Consider the following 20,429-nt stretch of genomic DNA (forward strand, 5'->3'; position numbering starts at 1 on the left):
CAGATTACGAGATTACATCATGAATCGGATGAAACTGTATGTCAAAGCATATAGCCACTATGGCATACAACTTAAATAAACTCTTTACTGTTACTATGTGCTGTGAGATACTTTTCAAGACATGGCCGCTGCTAGACATGAGCCTGTGCCCTCTGCTTCTGCACCTTCAGCACACAAATGTACCCAATTGGGACACCCAGGTTGACATAACAAATGCTGACTACAACAGAGATAAACCTTGACAACGTTGACCTACTTTTGACTTTTGACCACCTACAGTTTCTACTGTTGATTCATCTTTTTTTGGACTTCTCTCCCACTTTATTCAGGACGCTGTCCCCTTACTTTACTGTATGTCTATTTTTTATGTATTGTAATATGCATTGCTTGAGAATCAATTGCCCTTAGGGGACACAGTTTAAAGTGTGTCATTGGTTTAAAAATGTGAGATTTCAATCAATATTAGAAAAAACCTTTGATATGCAAATGTATAATATGTTTGTTGTGCTATGAAAATGTCTGGAGTACCCAGACAAAATGTTTAATTACAGATATTATGGCCGCTAATTTCCAGCATCAGCCCAACTTCCCCCTTTTACCGGTTTATTGATGAGTTTGTCGATGGGCATGGAGCCACTGTGTCTGCGGTCTGCAGGGTGCTCTAGGTTCTCCATAACATGACAGATCAGTTATGTGAAGAAGCTTGATCTCAAAGTAGCTCTCCTCTACAAACGAGGTCTGGAAGCGGCATCAATCATCCTGAACCAAAGATCGGCCCCTGAAAAGTCACCAGTCTGACATAAACTATTAAAGCTGAATTATACCACTTGTGAACCAGGTGGTGAAGCGGCCTGAGATAGAATAAGATTTGTTATAGTGGTTATGCCCAAGAATCAATTGAACAAAACAACAGTAGTGTGTCTTAGAACATAAAAGTAGAAATGCTTTTTAGTAGTAGTAGAACATTTTAGTGGTATCAATAAATGAAGATGCTTTTGTAATCTACAAATATATCTATTTGCATTAATAATTAATATTTCTACATTTCTATTTTCTACATTTCATATCAGCAGTGTTTGTTAATGTGCATTTTTCTTAAATTAACCCCCCCAAAAACCTTTAATTTTAAACTCAATATTATTAACTCTTGCTATTTACTGTATGCACTGAGTGTGTGCTTTGATACATTGTGTAAGCTATTTACCCCGTATTCACTCAGTTAATTCATGTGAAGGAGCTCTGAAATTTCCCTAATTGTATGAATCCAAAATCTAAATGTCCTCAACCTAGTGTGCTTGAATCTTTTCTACAGGGAAACATTTGCTCATCCCAGTATGGCCTCTGGAATCCAGTCCAACATAAAATACTTACAGCACGAAGCTGTGGAAAAAACATGGTAAACTATTTGCTAAGATAAACAATAACCAGAATGGATGATCTAAATTAGTAAAACATCTGTTAAAAATATATACATCAATCTACATCCTTTATAATATCAATCCACAAAGAAACATGCAAAAATATGTTTGCTATAGAAACTAGGATTTGCTATTAATCAAGCATTAACCAATGAGCATCAACATGGTGGAGTCAGATGCACAAAGCTTTCTAATGAGCAGCAATGAACAACGCCTGGTGCCAGTTTAATCAAACTACGGGACAATGATTACTTTAATCACTGTGGTGCATGATTGCTCATAAGGAAAAAACAAACCAATTAATTTAGAGCAGAAGAAAAGAGGTTTCAAATTCAACACCCCTCTGCAAACTGTAATTCTATCACAATCATCAAGACTGTGAGATAAACACTTAATGATAGTAAAATGTGCACTGATTTCCAACACATGTGACACGGACAGAGAATAAGGTTTTGTTGACCATTGGTTTCCTGTAAACTTGTGATGATTGAAAATGTTAAATGGAAAACATTAAGACATTTTTTTCTCTTGAACAAACTTTGTACAATACAGCATAGAACATTGGGTATGTGATTTGAGGAGGTCTAAATGTAAATAATGTAATTTCCAGTGCATCAGTGGCACAATTATAAAGTAAAAATTACAGCCTTGCAGGCAGACGCCACCCTCAAGTTCTGTTTGAGTGGTTTTTCTCCAATCAGGCGAGTTTGCAAATGTGTAGAATATAATATGCAACAAAACATAGTTTGATCTTGAACTTCTACTTCTTTTATCACTTGAAGTTTGCTGATTGTTTCTCCAGTATTCGTTAGTGCTTTAAATATCTGAAGTACGTGTCAGTATGTTCAGCTGCCATCGGATGGCAGTGCTGTGATATTGTTGCGAACCACTAAATGCACACTAAAAATTACAGAATGGAAACAATGTCACAAGCCCACACGATGCTAAATAAAAACAGCATAGTCACACAAAAAAACATTTTAGTCCATTGTCCCACTCCGCGGTTAGAAGAGCGGTCTCCTTGACTTGAGAGAGGGTCTCCTCTTCCTCTTCCTGTGGCACAGCTCTCTCCTCTCTGGCCAGGGGAAACCACTCTCAGCGGCCCTGTAGGCCTCATCGTACTCGTCGCTGTCAGAGTCCGCCTCTGCTGCAAGAAAAACTCTGTCCGGGAAAACCTCCTTCAGGTTGGAGATGAAGAACATCTCGAGATTGCGGCCCGCTTGAGCCACCTCGGAGTCAGGCTGCGTTTAGAGACGGAGAGAGCCAATAAGATCGGTGCTGGTGAAGCACTATTGATTCATACGCATTATTTAAACCAGGATTCATTGTGATTGGACTTACTGTATATTGAGTTCAAACATACAGGATGTACATTTTCTACTTACATAATTGAACTTTGCACAGTTGCGAAACATGAGATAGACATCAGCAACAAACTCCTCTGTCGAGATATAATGTTGAGTATTCCTCTTGTTGAGTTTGGCTCGGATCACGGACAGGTCCATAGGCCTCTTAATGATCTGGTAGTAATGACGAGCCTGCATGAAAAAACAGAAACCTTTCACCCTGGATATAATCCACCCAGACACTATAGTTTCTTATAACATTAAAATGCAATTACCATCATACCACTTTCTGCACTCAAAATGCATCAAATACATGTTTCATAGATTGAACCTATAAATCTATATCAGAGGCAGACGGAGGGGATTTTTCAACCAATATTATGTATGTTGATACAACCAAGAAAAATAATTGCTACAGTGTTCCTGTAATTGTAATTGTAATGAAAAATATGATGGAAAAAGTTGGCCTTTTCTGTAAATGGTCTATAAAAGTAAAAAGGTGATCACTCACAAGTGGACTGACGGGCTCGTGGAAGGGAGCACTCAGGACGTTACTTAGGATCAGTAGAGTCAGCCGCTCACATTTCTACAAACAAGAAAGAAAATTGTTATGTAATGCAGCAAGGGAAGAAAGTGGCAGAAAACCACTGGCCATCATTATTATGAATGCAGGTGATTGAACAGCTTACTCTCTGGTCACAGGCAGACAGTCTACAGTATACGCTGATGTGTGTTCTCCAGATGTTCTCTCATTCTCGCAGTCATACTCAACCTCTGGCTGCATGGCATCCCTGCACAGGCCGCACACCCAGTCGCCTCTGAAAAACAAATGAACAGCTTGAAAGGAAGTTTGCGAGTAATATCAAATGCACTGGAAGCATTTCATGTTTGGCTAGAAGAAGCTTACGAGGGGAAGCTTAGAAGGGACGGGATGTGGCAAGACAAATGAAAAACTTTTGGGCAGCGTTCGCAGCACAGCAGGTCCCCTCCAATTAGACACACGGCACAGAAGTCCTCACTCTCCATCTCCGGACAGTCCTGGTCGGCCTCGGCCTCCTCTGCGGCCCTTTGAGCGACAGGGTTTGAATGCAGAAGCGGCCCCCAAGCAGCACCGCTGTGGCACTCCTCTTCCAAGTCAGAGCGAAGTGGTTGTGGGTCGTCGGTGGGGAGTTCAGGTTCTGATTCCAGGTCGAGCTCGGACTCGAGAGCGCCCTGAGAGTCTGGAGGCTGGTCGGATAAAACGTCGGAGTCGGCTTCTGCCGGAAAACTGGGATCATTGTCGGGCTTGACACAATAATCATCCAGCCCTTGACCATCCTCCGATCCCTCTGCTGCATCTGATTCCGGGTCCGCCTCATATTCAAGACTTGGCTCTGAATCCCCCGTGATATCAGGTTCACCGCGGAGCCGCATCTGTGCTGGAGCCAGTCAGAGGAAGACTCTGCATTTCGGTCGGAATCTGGAGATGCATCCGAGTGTAGATCTGGATCCGCCTGAGAAACACCTGCGTCCTCTGAGACTGATGCGGGATCAGAATCTGAGTCCAGCTCCAGTGCAGTGTAACTGTGTGGTACGTATGTAGGGTCAGCGGACGCAGGCGCTGATGCTTTACAGGAGCCGATTGTGTCTCGCATGTCAAACTCTCTGGTGGTCGAGGGTGTGGAAGCCGGATCAAGATTCTGTCGCTGTGCACATGGTTGAGCTGTGAGTGAGCAACACATGGGAGAAGAGAAGAGAACACAAGTTGTTATGTTCATGTGGTTCCTTTATAGTTGCTGGTTTACAGCACCCAGCTGAATTAGACGTTATTTCAACATTATGTTGAGTAGAATCTCCAGTGATTACCAGTGATACAAGAAGTTTTCCTGAACAAAACCCTGTTTGACTTTTCAATAAGAAAACAGTCACTTTAGTTGATGTTTTTTTTTTCTATTCCAAATTGGTTGGTACAAGAGAAGTATTGGCATTCGACATTCAAGGATCACCTTTTCCTCGACGGTATGCAAAGAAATGTGACGTACTTCAGGCCTTGCATCGTGCCTGGCCCTCTGCGGAGGCAGGGTTTGGCTCTTCTCCGTCCCGCTGGCCGGTAGAGGGTCGCTCTGCCGTCGTCCATGTGGGGGAAGTTGCGACACGAGGATTTTGAGACGCTCTAAGCAAACCACTGGAACCCTCGGCCTGTCTGAGTCCTTGTGAACATCTCTGTTACTCCAGAGGCAAGCCTGAAAACAAAAGAAAAACCATCCCGCACCCAGGGATGTCTAAGTCTTACTGTCTAACTAACAGTCTAAGTTTAATACTATTTGGCTGTGTTGCCAAGGGCATTGTAGGAAAGGGAGGAATGGGAGATCTAGACCCAGGACTGTACGTAGCAGACTGCCAGACCCACCAAATTCATGCCAGATTAAAACACATCACAACATCTTGACTTTAAACTTTATTCTGATTATTATATATACACGGGTACATATATGAAATGTACTCTCTGCATTTAAGCTTCATGTGGCTTTATGTAATTTCCATGGGCATATTTTGAAAAATATATTTCACCATGTTATATCATTTTATTTGCCATATCGACACTTTCTTCAACAGAAATGGTGCATTATGGTCATCCCAACTATATTGATAATTTCATTTGATTGATTTTCAACATATTGCAGCACAATCTAACTAAAAAAATAAGACTTGTGTAACTACCCTCATACAACTTATTGCATAATTCTGACCACTTTCCTCTTAAAAACCGACTCTTATTGCGCATATTCATTGTGTATTTTTAGCCCTTTTAGACTGTAGCGCCATCGTGTGGTGTTTTCTAGGCATAACGGAACATTTGCATAAAGGAAAACTTGTAAAGAAAATAACTGGGTAAAATGTGGACACAACAAATAGCTAGACAATAAGCATGTGGGTCCAACACGACGCACACAATTGCCTTTCACTCATTCAACGCAAGGTTGGTACCAAAACGTGAACGATAGCTTACAAAACTCGTAATCTCTTCTCGTGCGTCGTCCCGCGTCTTCTCGCGATATCACGACCAGAAAAAGCAATTCCTTGTAAATAACACCGCTCACATCTTCCGCTCGCGTCACAAGTCATTGACATAACAGCGTGGAGCAGACGCTGCGTTTGACTACAGACCCGTTCGCTCGTCCGAATAAGGTATTAGTCTTTTATTCAAGCGAATTCTTCCTCCGTCCCCAATCGGAGTTGAGTAACAGTCGAGTCTTAACTTTGTTTATGCATTCATGCAAAAAGTATCGATACACATGTTTGTGTGGTGTTTGGAAACCAAAATATTTTCTTGCCAATGACGATGTACAATGTCATGGGAACTTGAGAGATCGCCGACGGCGTAGCGCCTCCAATGTGTTGTTGTTTTGCTCGACACGGTTTGAATCCAGATTATGGCAATCTTTTAATAAATGTATGTTATTTTATGTATTTACGTTCGTGGCAATCGTGTAGTGCTCACTTAAACAATCGTAATCACTGCAATGGGTATGTGATGCATTTTCAACATTTTCAGCAATAGGTTTGTGTGACAAATCATGTGATCGAGGCAGACAACATCTGCCGCTGTCGGGGGAAAAGAAACAAACAAACAAACACGCACGCGTAGACAAACCAGTAGGTTAAAAAACCAGTAGGCAGAGATCTACGTCCACTATGATGACGCCATCCGCGCATCGTTATAGTCCCGCCAATGACGGGTTGTATCAGTGGTCATATTTACGTTTTTTCCGACAAAAACTCTTCAAACTGACTTATTCTCTCGTAAAAAATATTCGTTTTAATAATGGCGGAATTAGGTTATGAAACCAGAAATGTGAGACTCCTGAAAGGGTGCAGTTAGACCAATCATCAGGCTCGCGGGCTGCGTGTGCTCGCGTAGCTTTTGACGCGAGTTTAGTCACGCAAGGGGCGCGCACGGAGCTCTTGCGTCTGCGTGTCCTTGCGTTTCTCTGACAACGCAGAAGCATAAACTAGGCCTTTATGGAGCCAAATCCAGGTCAAAAGTTTAGTTCATTCGAGAAAAAAAAGTGAACCTGAAAGTTTTGTTGTTGAACATTGAAAAATACAACACTGTATCCACCTTCTACCTGGGTTCCCTCCCATCAACTTACCTACTGTTGCTCTCTATACATAGTCAAATAAAAAACCTTGTTTGACTTCACAGTACGTGCGAAATTCTTATCGTAGGGATATCTTATACCTGTATACCGATTGAACCGGTGTAGCCCTAGTATCATGCTTTAACCATTTTTCAATATCACTGCATACTTGTACATTCAGTGTACAAGTTCAGTGATAATCTGAAGGACATCCCATCAGGGAGTATTTCCACCTATATATATGTATATATTTATTTGTTAAATAAAAAAATAACAATTCTACTAAATCACTGCATTATTTTGCATCATTCTACAGATGGCCAACAGAGCGATAGGTGCCATTGTAGGATCAGCAGTTGCAGATGCAGCAGGTATCGTTTGTCAAAGTGTAGTGTTGTATTGGGTCTGATGTAGTTGGTTCAATGTGTTAATGTAAAAAGAAAGGGGTCCTTCTCCCAGCCCATGTTATGATCATAGACATTACAATATGTCTGTTTTTGGGAGCCAATCTCAGACAGAGAGAAAAAGCCTGGCAGACAATCGCGGATTGACTGAATGTGGAAGGGATTTCAAAATACAGTATATACTTACTAGGAAAGATGTACACTGTTTGCTTTTAATATAATTGTTTTATGTGTTGGTATCTGTTGTGCTAAATGTGCTTATTTTACTGTAAAGTGTCTGAGTAGCCTACCATGTAAAGCACTATATGAATAAAATTGTTAGTATTATTATTTAGACTATACTTTGCTTTAAAAGTGACCAGAGAATTCATATTCCTCTGGAAACACTAGGCCTCATTTCAAACCTTTATAAACAATGCAATAATTAAAATATGCAGAAATCTCTATAAGGTGTGTCTAATTCTAAAAATATTTCTAAATGAATGAATGGCCTTTGTTTTAAACCAAGGAAGGCCTGCGATGGAAGGGATTCAGGGTGGGACAGCTACTGACTGTTCCACCTGCATAAACTCTTCATCTTCGAGTACTGCACATCAAACCCAATCACCCATTTATATGCATATATGAACTGTCTTGTAGAAATCCTCGTTGAGGTAACCCATTCTTCTGTGGCCAGGGAAGGTAATAAAGATGTGTGCCAAGGACTTTAGAGCGAAACACACACACACTTCTAATAGTACGGCAAATAATGCCTTTATTTACAGTTTTGGCATATAAAAAGTGCAGTGCCATATACAGAGCATCTGTTGGATGGTGTGAGCTTCGTGCTCAGCCTCTCACGTCTGAAAGCACGTCTCAATATCAGTGCTTCTTCATCCAACACGTGGTTCAGAAATGGGCATCATGGTGCAGGAAGGAATACCGGTGAGTGGCATTTTATATATCGCCCTCATCATATATCACTGCCCACCAGCGGACACCCCCTCTAACCCCGCCCTGTTGGTCGGTCCGCCCGCAACAACTACAACTACTACTCAGAACACATTCAGAAAACAACGGAATAGCTGATTTAACACATGAGACTGCAGGATTAATCTTAGCCTGGCTGTTGGCCTGGTCTGGAGCAGGCTAGCTTCAATTAATACATCGCCATGGTTACTTGGCCGGGTTTAATTCAACCTGCTTTTGTGCAACCAAGCTCAACCTAAATTCCTCCAGGATAACCTAAATATCCCACCTTAATCCCTTATCCGGGTTTTCGTGCAATGCCCCCCCCTGGAAGCTAAAAAAGCCACATTTTGTGAACTATAATAAACAGGCCTCACCCAAAGAGACAAAAGACCTGTAATATCTGTGACAATGGCAGCAAGGAACAGGATCTTCTCTTGCACCCAGCCGTGTGGTTTACCAAAATCAGTGATTACACATCTTCAAGTCCTTTTTTAACTAAAGTCTAATGACTGGTCTCCTACAGCGCAGCCTCTCCACTGGGTGTATGACCTCCAGAAGCTGCAGGGGATTTTGGCTCAGCACCCGAGCCCTGAATTCATCTCTGAGTCGGCCAACCCTTTCTACAGGAGGCAGACGGGTCAGCAGAGCTGCTACGGTGACCAGGCCTTTGTTCTGCTGGAGTCCCTGTCTGAATGTGGCGGTAGGCTTGCTTCTTCATCTTATCCGCCCAACAATAAATTCTCTAAAAATAGGTTTTGCTATCAAGTTAATATTTACTGTCAATTCAACTCAAACTGCACCCATAACCTCTTTGGCTAGGTCTAAATGTTGACGACTTGACGCAGCGCACACTGAAATTCTTTGGCCCTGGATCCGACTATGACACGCCTCTCAACAATCCTTACAGAGAGAAGGGTGGTAAGACACTATTCAGCAGAAGAGGAGGAGTTTATTAAGTTGTTACAGAATAGTTCCTTCCACGGATTATGTGTTTGTCCTTGTTTACAACAGGGCCGACACCTCAGCTGCCCATCGAGGGACCATGGAGACATGCTAGTTTGAAGAGTTTCCTGAGGAATGTGGATTCAGGCAAAGAGGAGACCGGTAGATCTGTAGTCATTTTATAACATTAACTAACATGACATAACTAAGGGAAACGGCTTTAACTGATGTGTTGTGTTGTCCGCAGGCTGTGAGAACGACTGTCAGATTGATGGGATAACCAAACTGGCTCCTATAGTTGCTTTTTATGCAGGGAAGCCCGACATGCTGGACAAAGTTGAGCAGGCAGTCCGTGTCACCCAGAACAATGATGCATGTGTGGCAGAGACTCTAGCAGCTGCAAGGTCCGTATGGTTTCCATTTATACATCAGTTTGCTCAAAATGGCAACAATCTTGTTCTTTTTTTAATCTGGGTTCTGAGACAAATAAAAATATACATATATATATATATATATATATATATTATCGCATGCCACAATAGGTGCAAAGAACTTTACCAGGTTATCAGTACTGAGAGGGAATAGTTGACAAGAACTGTCAACAAATATTCCTAATTGTAATATATTTGTATGTATAAATTAGATGGTTTGGACTCATTTCCCCAGGTTGCTGGAACATTTTATCCTGAATGGTCCTGATCCCAAAGCTGTGGACTCGGTGCTCAACCAGCTCAGTGACCCGAACAGAAAGCAGCCCCAGGATCTGGACAAAGCCATCATCGGTATGCGAGGCCTGCCTTTTTGTTGCTTCACTACGGCAAAGTCATGGGACAGAGTGATGTGATTACCCGACCTCATCACGTGCGAGTTAAAAAGACTAAATAGTTACTTACTTTTTTACTGACTTACTTATGCAACAATGTATGTTTTATGTATATTTCCATTTTTCAATTATGGGTTGTTGTATTTAATTTGATTCCAGGGCACATTCATGAGGTGAAGAAGAATCTGTCAAAGACTCCTCAGGAGCTGATCCCCGCTGTGTTTCCGAACACATGAGGTACACTCACAAAGCTCATTTGGACCTCTTTCATCAGAATCGGAGTACTTAGCATAACTTCGGCATCTGTCATACACTGTGCAGTACTGGGGTAACTAGTTACACTGCCATCACTTGATTCACATCTGTAGTTGACGTTCTTTCAGGTTTGCCTGGTGCGTTCCAAGCAGCGCTACACGGAGTCCTGACAGCCAAGAACTTTGAGCAGGCTGTCCGAGACACCATGAGCTGTGGGGGATGTACCTGTAGCAGAGGGTCCTTTATTGGAGCCTGCCTCGGGGCTCAGGTATTACTGCTAATCTTTTGTTATATTTAATATTATACCAGCATTGTAGGTTTGATGATTCTAAAGCGTGTTTTTGAAATGTCAACAGATTGGATTTGAAGGAATTCCAGCTGCATGGACATCCAAAACTCTGCTCTATGGCTCAGTGTTGGAGCATGCCAAGAAGATAACCCAGCAACACCAATAGTTGTGGCCTTTTTCTGGTAGCGTAATGTGCTTAAGGAGGCTGAGGACAAAATGAAACACTGTCGAGCTATCGGGGAACATTGTATGAAGGTTCTTGTCTAAACTACATGACGGCAGGAGCCAGATGTTGTTGTCTCTGATGAAGTTTTACATGTTGTTTCAGAGTTCTTTTGCAATAAAGTCATCCTTAAAAAAATCATGTTATAGAGAATCTTTTGTGCAAAGTGTTTTCACCCAGCTATGGCGACGGCCACAGTTATGAAAAATAAATGTATTTTGTTCTATTGTTAATACAAAGTATTCCTTTTTAAGTTTAAAGTATGATTTGTGGTGTAATACCCATGTAAACTAAATAGTTGGAATCCAAACAATGTAATCAAAGTCACAATAGATCTTGCAACGTGCGAACACCAATTTCACTGCAACCACGGAGAAGGATTGTCCCCGCGCAGCCGCCGTAGCCGCGTATGACGACACAGTCTGTTTCTGTTAGCACCTGCGAGTCGAACATGGCCGCCAGAGGAGGAAAACAGAGCCGTTCGGGCGCCGGCCTTTCAGGTAGGAAAGGTGCGGACGAACAGGAGGAAGAGGAGCAGCCGCTGCAGGCTGTTTTAGTCGCTGACAGCTTCAACCGGAGGTTTTTCCCGGTAACCAAAGACCAGCCGAGGGTAGGCATCGAACCGAGCTAACGGGAGCGCTAACGGTTGCTAACTAAGGTCCATGCTGTGTGAACGATGAAGAGACCGTTACAACAGACATAAACACGTCACTACTCGCCTTAACTTGTGCAGTCTGGTTGGTGTTGATACCAGTTGCTCGCAGTCCCACTTATGACACCTGTCGCATTGTGTGATGACAGGCTCTGCTGCCGCTGGGTAACGTCGCCATGATCGACTACACCTTGGAGTTCCTCACGTCCACCGGGGTGCAGGAGACGTTCGTCTTCTGCTGCTGGATGGCCAGTGAAATCAAGGAGCATTTGCTGTAAGTTCTCACTGACGTTGTGTGATTACCATCACCGGCGCCTCGATTAGCCTCGATGGCACATTTATTTGTCCCCGCGTTTGACAGGCGCTCGAAGTGGTGCAGACCGAGCTCTCCAAACACGGTCCACATCATCACCTCTGAGCAGTACCGCTCCCTCGGGGATGTTCTCAGAGATGTTGATGCCAAGTCCCTTTTGCGGTCTGATTTTGTATTGATCTACGGAGATGTGGTATCTAATATTGACATCAGTCCGGCACTGCATGAGCACAGGTAAGAGGTAGTTTTTTTTTAATGTAGTCTGGAGAAATTACATTGTTTCCAATAAATAGAATCCCTCTTTGCTGCTTTAATACTGTGTGTCATTGCTTACACATAGGCATCGTCGAAAAATGGAGAAGAACATCTCGGTGATGACTATGATCTTCAAGGAATCATCGCCAGGTCACAAGTCCCGCTGCGAGGAAGATGATGTCATTGTTGCAATGGACAGTAAGAGCCAGCGGATTTTACACTACCAGAAGACCCAGGGGCTGAAAAGGCTCCAGTTCCCCATGGTAGGAGTCCCACATCTCGTCACATCTTTAACTTTCTTGGGCTTTTGATGGCAATTGACTTTCACTCCCCGTTTGTTTTCGCAGAACATTTTCCACAATGGAAGTGACGAGTTCGAAATCAGACACGATCTCCTGGACTGTCACATCAGCATCTGCTCCCCACAGGTTAGTTTACAAACAGATGGAGCCTGTTGAACCGACAGTTAGTTTTTCAGGTAACAAGTGTTTCTTTTCCTCTCATTTTTCAGGTTGCTGAGCTCTTCACCGACAATTTTGACTACCAGTCCAGGAATGACTTTGTCAGAGGGATGTTGGTCAATGAGGAGGTCCGGCACAAGCACAGTTGATTTTCTTTTAATTAGGAAATTGTTATTTTTCAAATATCATTAAATTAGTAATTTCTTCTATTTCTGTTTAGATTCTTGGCAACCAGATACACATGCATGTCACCAAGGACGGTTACGGTGTCCGAGTATCCAACCTCCTCATGTATGACTCTGTGTCGTCGGACCTCGTGCGGCGGTGGGTCTACCCGCTCACCCCCGAGGCCAACTTCATTGACCAGAAGGGGCTAAGTTGCACGTATTCTCGCCACAACGTTTACCGAGGGTCCGGAGTCAGCCTGGGCCACGGCAGCCAGATGGAGGAGAACGTCCTCATCGGCTCCGACACTAACATCGGCGCTAACTGTTACATTTGTAACAGCGTCATCGGCAACAATTGCACCATAGGTGAGCTCCTTGACCGGCAGCAACCGAGACTAATAGGGCTCAAGATCATATGCAAGTACTTGTACTAAAAGTGGTGTTAAAGGTCCCCTTTTTCAACACAACAGGTGACAATGTAACCCTCGACCATGCCTACATCTGGAATAATGTTCACATTGCCAGCAATGTGACGATCAGCCAGTCTTTGGTCTGCGACAAGGCAGAGATCAAAGAACGGGTGAAGCTGAATAGACAGTGTGTCCTGGCGTATAATGTAAGCAATGCATGTTTTGTCCATTTTTTTATCCTTCATTTTAATTAGCTAAAAACTGATGCATCGAATAACTCCTGCTGCTTTAATCTCTTGCTTTCCGACGGACATTTCAACGTCTTTCATCCTGGGCATTTAGATGAAACTTCAACGACTTTCAGAGACTGGCCTCACTTTAACTGTTCAGCATATTCATCGCAACTGAAATGCGGAAAGTTTAGATCCATGTAACTGCTTCGATTGCTGCAGCTGATACTTCAACTGTACATTGTACACGCAAAAAAATAATATTTGAAAACCGTAACTTAAAAAATGGTCATCTTTTTTTTTAAATCAAATGTTTGCGTTTGTAGAACTTCTTTCAATGGTAATGCTGCATGTGAGCAAATAGATACAATGAGATACACCGACCGTGAAGTAGGTTTTGGTTGCAGATTTGAAAGTTGCCGCTAAGTCCTACAGTTCATTTAAATGACGTCATGTGCTCTCCTCTACAGAAGTGAGCTCCATATTAGTTGTTTTCAAACATATATATATATACCACTTTCATTAAATCCATGACTATCTCTATCAAGGTGGTGATTGGACCAAACATCTCTCTACCTGAGGGCACTGTGGTGTCTATGCACCATCCAGACGAGGAGGAAGAGGAGGATGATGATGAATTCCTGAGTGATGATGCCGCTGTCGGTCACAGCAAAGACAAAACCAAACTTAAAGGTGTGTGATGAGTGTCTGTGTGCCGACATGTATGTGAATAAACAAATGCTTACGTGTTTGTGTTCATGTCCTCATGTCCTCATGTCCTCCTGTGCTCCAGTGTTTAACCCGGCAGAGGTTGGAGCCGGGGGAAAAGGCTACATCTGGAAGGCCAGCAGTCTGGATGACACAGAGGACGAAGAGATCTCACAGTGTCTCTGGGGTTAAGTGGCATGATAGCAATAAAAAATCCATTTCCCATGTTGCTATGGTCCGTGTCACAGCAACCTGGCTTGTTTCCTGTGCAACAGGTTTGGTGTTGAATCCAGATCCTGAGAGTGAAAGTGAGGACAGTGAGCCTGAGGACCCTGATGAGCCAGTGATCCCCTCCCCAGAGATGGATGATGTCAAAGGTGAGAGTTGCTTGTTTCTACAGCCTGAAACCATATGTTGGACCCATACTGGCCCAAAAGACAAAATAACAACTGAGCCTGCAATTCATTTTCAGGCGTTGATTGATGGGATTACTCATTCACTGAAAACGTATTGTGAGAAATGAACCATTTCAGACAGAAAGTCGCATGAAAACAACATTAACTGAACCGAATGAGATGTGTTAGTCACTTGAGAGGTGCAACTAACTAATTTGCATCACATTGAAATGAACCTTTTTACTTTGAACTAAAGTCTAAGTCTTTCAAATGTTTAATGTTATCGACTCATCAACAAATTTCCTTAGCCATGTGTCCCATGCCAATTTCTATAAATAGTTGCTAAACAGTAGCCTTTAAAACCATATATTTTTAATTAATTTGTCCCTGAAAAAAGCAGAAAAATCTTGTTACCTTAAGAGCAAAAGCTTAAACTCATATATTTGAGGTAAATTAGGCAAGTAATTTCCTATCTTTGAACTATGGAAATTGGTACTAATTCTAGGGCAAACCACTGAGATATGTTAACCTACAGTCTGTGCACTGCATCTGTAAGAAGCTTTCTAGTAAAAGTGATGTGTATAAATAACCTGCAAAATAGGGTTACTATTGGTCCCAATAATAAAGTATTTTCTTTTAATGAGTCAGGTCTTCTGGGTCCATCTTGTGTGCTCGGGTTGAGTCGTCTAACTCGTTGGTGTTTCCATGTGTAGTCTTCCAGCTGGAGGTGCTTGGGACTCTGCAGAGAGGTTTGGAGGAAAACATCAGCTTTGACAATCTCGTACTTGAGATTAACTCTCTCAAGTAAGAAAAGGTTTACGCACTGTTCAATTGCTCAAGGTAACCGCTTTTGCCCTTCCAGTTTGACACACTCTTCTCTCTACAGGTACGCCTACAACATCACCCTTAAAGAGGTGATGCAGATTTTAACCAGAGTGGTGCTGGAGTACCCTTTCCAGCAGCAGGGCCCTCAGCTGAACCCCTCGCAATATGTGGCTCTGCTCCTACCGGTAAGCTACACCTTCCATTCGCGTGTCAAGTGCCGACACGATGGCAGTAAAGATCCGCCACTCTTGAGTTCATGCGTTTTTTCAACTCGCAGTTATTGAAGAAGTGGGCGCCGGTGTTTAAGAACTATGTGAAGAGAGCCCAGGACCATCTAGACTGTCTGTCTGCCTTTGAGGAACACTTCCTGGAGCAGGAGAGTCACTGGGCTGCTATGGTCAAGGTCGGGAACAATCACAGCTACCATTCTGTGGTTTGCTGATTTTTCCACATGGTGAACCTGGGGAACAAGAGCCTGGACCTTACCTGGTGTTGTTTTTTGTCTCCCTCCCATCCAGGTCCTGATGAACATGTACCAGCTGGAGATCCTGGAGGAGGAGACGATACTGCGCTGGTTCTCGCAGGGAGCCACCACCGACAAGAGCAGGCAGCTCCGCAAGAACCAGGGGGTAGGTACAGGGGAAACCGGGTCACATGGGACACTTTCCATGACGTTAATTCACACTCGTACGATCAAGGGTTGAAGTTTGGACGATTTGGACGGACGGTGTGTTTCCAGCTGGCGCCAGCATTACAGAAGTCAAATATGAGAGTATGGAGAGCTTTGGGTTTGTTAAATACCATTTGAGTGTTCATCCTTACTTAAAATTGCACTGATTAAAGTGCTTTGCTTATGTCAAGGCAACTGTAGTACCTTTTTACCCAGGAAATAGTTAAAAGGGATTTACACAAAAATGTAATGACTAGAAAAGTGAAGCGGTTCTAATAGAAATTGAAGTCACTGCTGTTGCTTACTACTGTGATTGACTATATAGAAAGTGCATATGGGTGCTACAACAAACATGGGGCATGTTTTTTAGGTGATCAGATTAACTTTTTTTCTAAAATATTGAAATACCAAAGGGAATAAGAGTTTAACAGTCATTGGTTTGAACTCTAATCTTCGTTTGCAAAGAGGTGTTCTCTCACCCGAGCTGTCTACGAGTGCATGTTGCTGTTTGTTTGACAAAATACAGTCGCCGCCATCATATTACTTTAACTAAATCCCATTACAACCCAATGTATGATGGAGTTGCATAATTTGTCACGTCACGTTTTATCTCTTACAGCTACAGAAGTTCATCCAGTGGCTAGAGGAGGCCGAGGAGTCTTCAGAGGAGGAAGGGGAATAACGAGGAGCACTTGACAAAGGACAGAGAGGAACATGAAAACTGTCATTTGGAAGAAGAGATTGAGGCACTTGTTGCCCTCTGCAGCATCTTTCTGCCACTGATATTCACCAGGACCCTCTGACATTTCATCAGTGTCACGTCATGTAAACGACTGTGATGGTCGATATGCAAATAAAGATGACCCTGAGACTGATGTCAACAACACAAACCGTCTCAATGTTATAAGTAATATAATATTTAACAATGTTTTATTTTAACAAAAACTACATCTGGACATGAAACTCAGGCGACTAAATAACCATAGATACATTTATCAAGTTCAGTTAAAATCAAAGTAAAATATTGTAAAAATAAATTATTGATTAAAAACTTGCTGATTTCACCTTTAATTATAAAAGAAATACAACTTCATGAAAACAAATGTTCCCTTCAAAAGGTAGTCCTCTGAACCATTTTATCACATACATTCATTAGGATCTGGGTGTTAAGAGAGCTTCAATAAGATCATAACTAGTAGTATTCGGTACAGTAGTACTTAAGTAAAACCAGAACACTTAAAATAACGTTCATAAGGAATCTTGGGTTCTGTTCTGTCCAATATTTGACAAATCATCCTATAATTATGACCTTAAAAGACATAACCATAGGCAGTATTGGGACACCCAAAAAGCCGTCACACAGCAATTAAAGCTGTTAAACCTGCAACATCTACACCTAGAAGCCTACTTTGATCTGTCGTCCTGATTCCCTACAAGGCCATAAATCACTTTGGCCAGAAGAGAAGCCCCCGTAAGGCCGGTCACAGCGGTCAGCGTCTTCCACATGTTGGCTGATCTCTCGTGCCTGTCCATGAAGCTCCTGTAGTCGGTGGGCACCAGGATGTACTTGCGGCCGTCCCGCGGGGCCTGCAGCCTCAACACCTGACCCCCCTCCAGCACCACCTCCCCGAAACCGGTCATGGTGCTCCCCACCTGCAGCAGCTCCTCGCTCTCCTCCATCGCCACTGGTTTCTCCCCGTTGAGGCCCTGCAACATCAGGTTCACCCAGTCCTCTTCAGCACGTCTTACTTTGTAATAAACCCTGTCAAGGTGGCACCCAGAGGCCTCCAGTGGGTTTTGAATCTTCACATACACGTCAGTGATGTAGGCGCCAGGGCTGACCAGATTGAAAGGCACGGAGTTGTTGGATTCTTTTCTGTTCATTGTCCGGGGTTTCCTGAAAAGATAATCAGACTCTTATTAACGGGCTGGTAGACTGGCCAAGACACACTGTTGGTTTTATGCTGCAGATTAAAATCACCATGTCTTGGTGAGGGAGTTCCAGTATTTCCAGTGCTCCTCCACTACTATCTTCTGAATGACACCAAAGCATCGGGGGACAAACTGGCTGGCCAGAGGCTCCCCATCTGCCTGCACCACACCTCAGAAGAGATATGAAGGAAACCGTAAAACAACTGGCTGATCCTGTTTTCAGACTGCATTCCCTAAAAGACTCATTATAGGCATGGCTGTACCTTCTACTGCAACATATTGAAGTCGCTTGTGGGGAGATGCTTTCAGCACTTTGATCAGATGTGTATCTGGTTGGAAAATTGGTATTTCCTAAAAAGCCCCAAAAAAGAGAAACACTATGTTTTCAAATCATTGCATGAAGAGAGCTGTGAGAATTATTAAACACGACTAAGGCAGAGTCACTTGCCTTCAGCTTCTGAAGTTCTTTTTTCTTCTCTTGGTATAAATGGTAAAAAAGGCCAGAGAATGCAAAGCTGGAGCCGACACCAATCAAAACCAGTGGGTTAATAGGAAGGTCTGCCATGTTTCTGTCTGCAACAGGAAGAATAAACAGTTAGTCAACACAGTGAGTGAGTCAAATCACAGTGAGCTACGCTACAAACAGTAATAAGCAAAGTAGAAGCTACGTTGTGTGAGGACAGATACGTGGAATAAAACGCACCTTTTACTCTAGCAGCTACAAACTTTACTCCACCTGCAGTTTGGTCACATTAACAGAAAGCGAAGCCTTGGGTTAGTTTCATTTCCTGGTTATCCCATGTGACGTCATGATTCATTCAGAAGCAGGACATTTTAGACTTTCAAACACCAGGGGGCAGTGTACTTTAATGTTTGAAACACGTATCACGTTCTTGCACTTTTAAAAATGAAAATGTCCAGTTTAATATTTATTGGCGCTAACAATGTGGGTAAAAATGTTTTTCTTTGGGTTTTTAGTATTATACATTTGCGACGCTCACCAAAAACCTTTGAAAATCATTGACACTATAATTCTAAATTCTACCTAATAAAAATACTGTATAGTATATCATTATTTTAAAATTCACTTTACTTTAATTTTGTTAATTGAGAGAACATTATTTATATTTGCAGTCACACATACATGTTTAGTTCTTTGTTACATGACAATAAATATTGTCAAGAGTTTTAAAATTGTACTGAATTAATTTGATTTGTTAGTCCCTCCTCTACTCTATTTAATCACACTAATTAGTCACATTAAGTAGTCACATGCTACTATGATCTTCCGGGCCTTTGCTTCTAGAATTTTTCTCTAACACGACCTCTTCACGTTTTAGTTGAATACCCCTGGCCTAAAGTACTGTATAAGCAGACCACTAGAAGATCCGGCTCTTTGCATTGTTGTGACAGAGTAACCATGTGACTGGTTTTCACCTGCCACGGCTTCCAGAGGGAGCAGACTTAATATTTCAGTGTTCCCACACTGTTTTGGAAGAATTATGAGCTGTAAACTCTTTGGCCTCCTCGGCTCTACTGCAACCATTTCGCAAACATATGTTCACTATGCATCATTCTCAGTGCATATACAGCAGTATTATCTTATCTTTTACCAACCCCATATGGGAGCCCGTGGAGGGAAAGTGATTTTTATTGCATGTCACCAAAGTATATGGCCTGACCCACTCATAAAAATAGTGTCTGTATTTTGTCAATCTGTCAATGGTAATTCACAGTGAAGTGCACTTGATGACCTAATGCATATGCAATAGTGTTTATATTGCTCAACTTCCTTAAGTTTTTAAGGGAAGGAGTCTAAAAAATCTAAATCTAATACTCCTCTGCCTCCTCCTTTTAGCTGTATACACTTACAACCAATGGGCAACAGATTAATGTAAGAAAAACACCTTCCATTGTTATAGGAAGTTGTTAATTCATTCATTTTCATCCTCATCACCCCATTCAAATTCAGATTTTTCCTTGAATTAACTTTTTTTAGTTTATCACTTCTGTCCGTCTGTATTAAGTTTATCACATTAATGTTAATAATTTGAACTTGATATAGGAGAATTTATAATAATCCAAATATCTATACATGGTATAATGGATAAGGTGCAGATGTGTTATCATTACAACAGTGGAAGTATCAACAAAATACACTTCAAGTATCAAATAAAAAGTATTGATAAATGGCCTTTGTGACAGATACCTGATACTGTTGAATGCGGATGCCTTTAACTGTTGTAGATTGTTGTTCCTGAACTGGGGGTCGGTGCCCTTGCAAATGGTCCCAATGGAGAGAAGACACAAGAAAAAAACATTCTTCAGAATACAATTAAGATCCTTTTTTACATTTCAATCATTGTCCTTCTCTTGGACCTCAAAAGGTTTTTGAACCGTTTGAAAAGTCCAGAGCAACTCATGGGTTCAGGAACATAACCCATGAGTTATGGGGCCCCACCAAACACTGTTGTTTTTGAAAGTCACAAAAGTTAATATAAACTGGGCTTTATGACTTGTAAATTCCTTTAAACTGCAGCTGTTCAATAAATAACACCATCAACCAATTGTCTCTTAATCGTGTATCTCAAATACGTAGAATGCTCAAATAAGTTACTCATATCGTACTTAGGTATGGT

The 20,429-nt window shown here is 42.2% G+C and overlaps 4 protein-coding genes across 4 annotated transcripts; 2 read left to right on the forward strand and 2 right to left on the reverse strand.

Moving 5' to 3' along the window:
- Positions 1-1,594: 1,594 nt before the first annotated feature.
- Positions 1,595-4,485, reverse strand: LOC119209568 (E3 ubiquitin-protein ligase TRIM33-like). The gene is given in 7 exon segments (XM_037458979.2): positions 1,595-2,659; positions 2,804-2,956; positions 3,276-3,350; positions 3,454-3,477; positions 3,480-3,582; positions 3,672-4,191; positions 4,194-4,485. Coding segments are annotated over 7 exon segments (1,404 nt in total). The 3' UTR covers positions 1,595-2,422.
- A 1,315-nt stretch (positions 4,486-5,800) lies between these two features.
- LOC119209796 (crystallin J1C-like) lies at positions 5,801-10,916 on the forward strand. Its single transcript, XM_037459375.2, has 10 exons — positions 5,801-5,932; positions 7,202-7,256; positions 8,764-8,940; positions 9,060-9,158; positions 9,252-9,344; positions 9,430-9,586; positions 9,849-9,964; positions 10,165-10,242; positions 10,389-10,528; positions 10,617-10,916. The coding sequence occupies exons 2-10, from the start codon at positions 7,202-7,204 to the stop codon at positions 10,713-10,715; spliced, it is 1,014 nt and encodes a 337-aa protein (XP_037315272.1). The 5' UTR covers positions 5,801-5,932; the 3' UTR covers positions 10,716-10,916.
- A 253-nt stretch (positions 10,917-11,169) lies between these two features.
- On the forward strand, positions 11,170-16,775 carry eif2b5 (eukaryotic translation initiation factor 2B, subunit 5 epsilon). The gene is made up of 16 exons (XM_037458725.2): positions 11,170-11,382; positions 11,574-11,698; positions 11,786-11,971; positions 12,078-12,255; positions 12,340-12,420; positions 12,504-12,581; positions 12,674-12,986; positions 13,091-13,236; positions 13,809-13,953; positions 14,054-14,155; positions 14,244-14,345; positions 15,077-15,167; positions 15,250-15,373; positions 15,466-15,591; positions 15,707-15,817; positions 16,478-16,775. The coding sequence occupies exons 1-16, from the start codon at positions 11,182-11,184 to the stop codon at positions 16,538-16,540; spliced, it is 2,172 nt and encodes a 723-aa protein (XP_037314622.2). The 5' UTR covers positions 11,170-11,181; the 3' UTR covers positions 16,541-16,775.
- Positions 16,770-18,599, reverse strand: LOC119209403 (mitochondrial ubiquitin ligase activator of nfkb 1-A). Its single transcript, XM_037458729.2, has 5 exons — positions 18,494-18,599; positions 18,239-18,363; positions 18,054-18,141; positions 17,840-17,960; positions 16,770-17,755 (listed from the first exon to the last, which is right to left on the reverse strand). Exons 2-5 carry the CDS (start codon positions 18,353-18,355, stop codon positions 17,263-17,265), a joined length of 819 nt encoding a protein of 272 aa, XP_037314626.2. The 5' UTR covers positions 18,356-18,363; positions 18,494-18,599; the 3' UTR covers positions 16,770-17,262.
- Positions 18,600-20,429: the final 1,830 nt, after the last annotated feature.

This window comes from Pungitius pungitius, chromosome 15 (assembly GCF_949316345.1).
Source record: "Pungitius pungitius chromosome 15, fPunPun2.1, whole genome shotgun sequence".
In the NCBI taxonomy this organism is placed as follows: domain Eukaryota; kingdom Metazoa; phylum Chordata; class Actinopteri; order Perciformes; family Gasterosteidae; genus Pungitius; species Pungitius pungitius.

Bases quoted from the DNA above. Each gene is read 5' to 3' on its own strand.
- eif2b5 (XM_037458725.2), top strand. From the start codon at position 11,182: ATGACGACACAGTCTGTTTCTGTTAGCACCTGCGAGTCGAACATGGCC. The intron at 11,972-12,077 runs GTAAGAGGTAGT...GCTTACACATAG, and splicing joins CCGGCACTGCATGAGCACAG to GCATCGTCGAAAAATGGAGA. The intron at 15,818-16,477 runs GTAGGTACAGGG...TATCTCTTACAG, and splicing joins AGCTCCGCAAGAACCAGGGG to CTACAGAAGTTCATCCAGTG.
- LOC119209403 (XM_037458729.2), bottom strand. From the start codon at position 18,355: ATGGCAGACCTTCCTATTAACCCACTGGTTTTGATTGGTGTCGGCTCC. The intron at 18,142-18,238 runs GCAAGTGACTCT...GGGGCTTTTTAG, and splicing joins AAGAACTTCAGAAGCTGAAG to GAAATACCAATTTTCCAACC. The intron at 17,756-17,839 runs GTGATTTTAATC...TTATCTTTTCAG, and splicing joins AACTCCCTCACCAAGACATG to GAAACCCCGGACAATGAACA.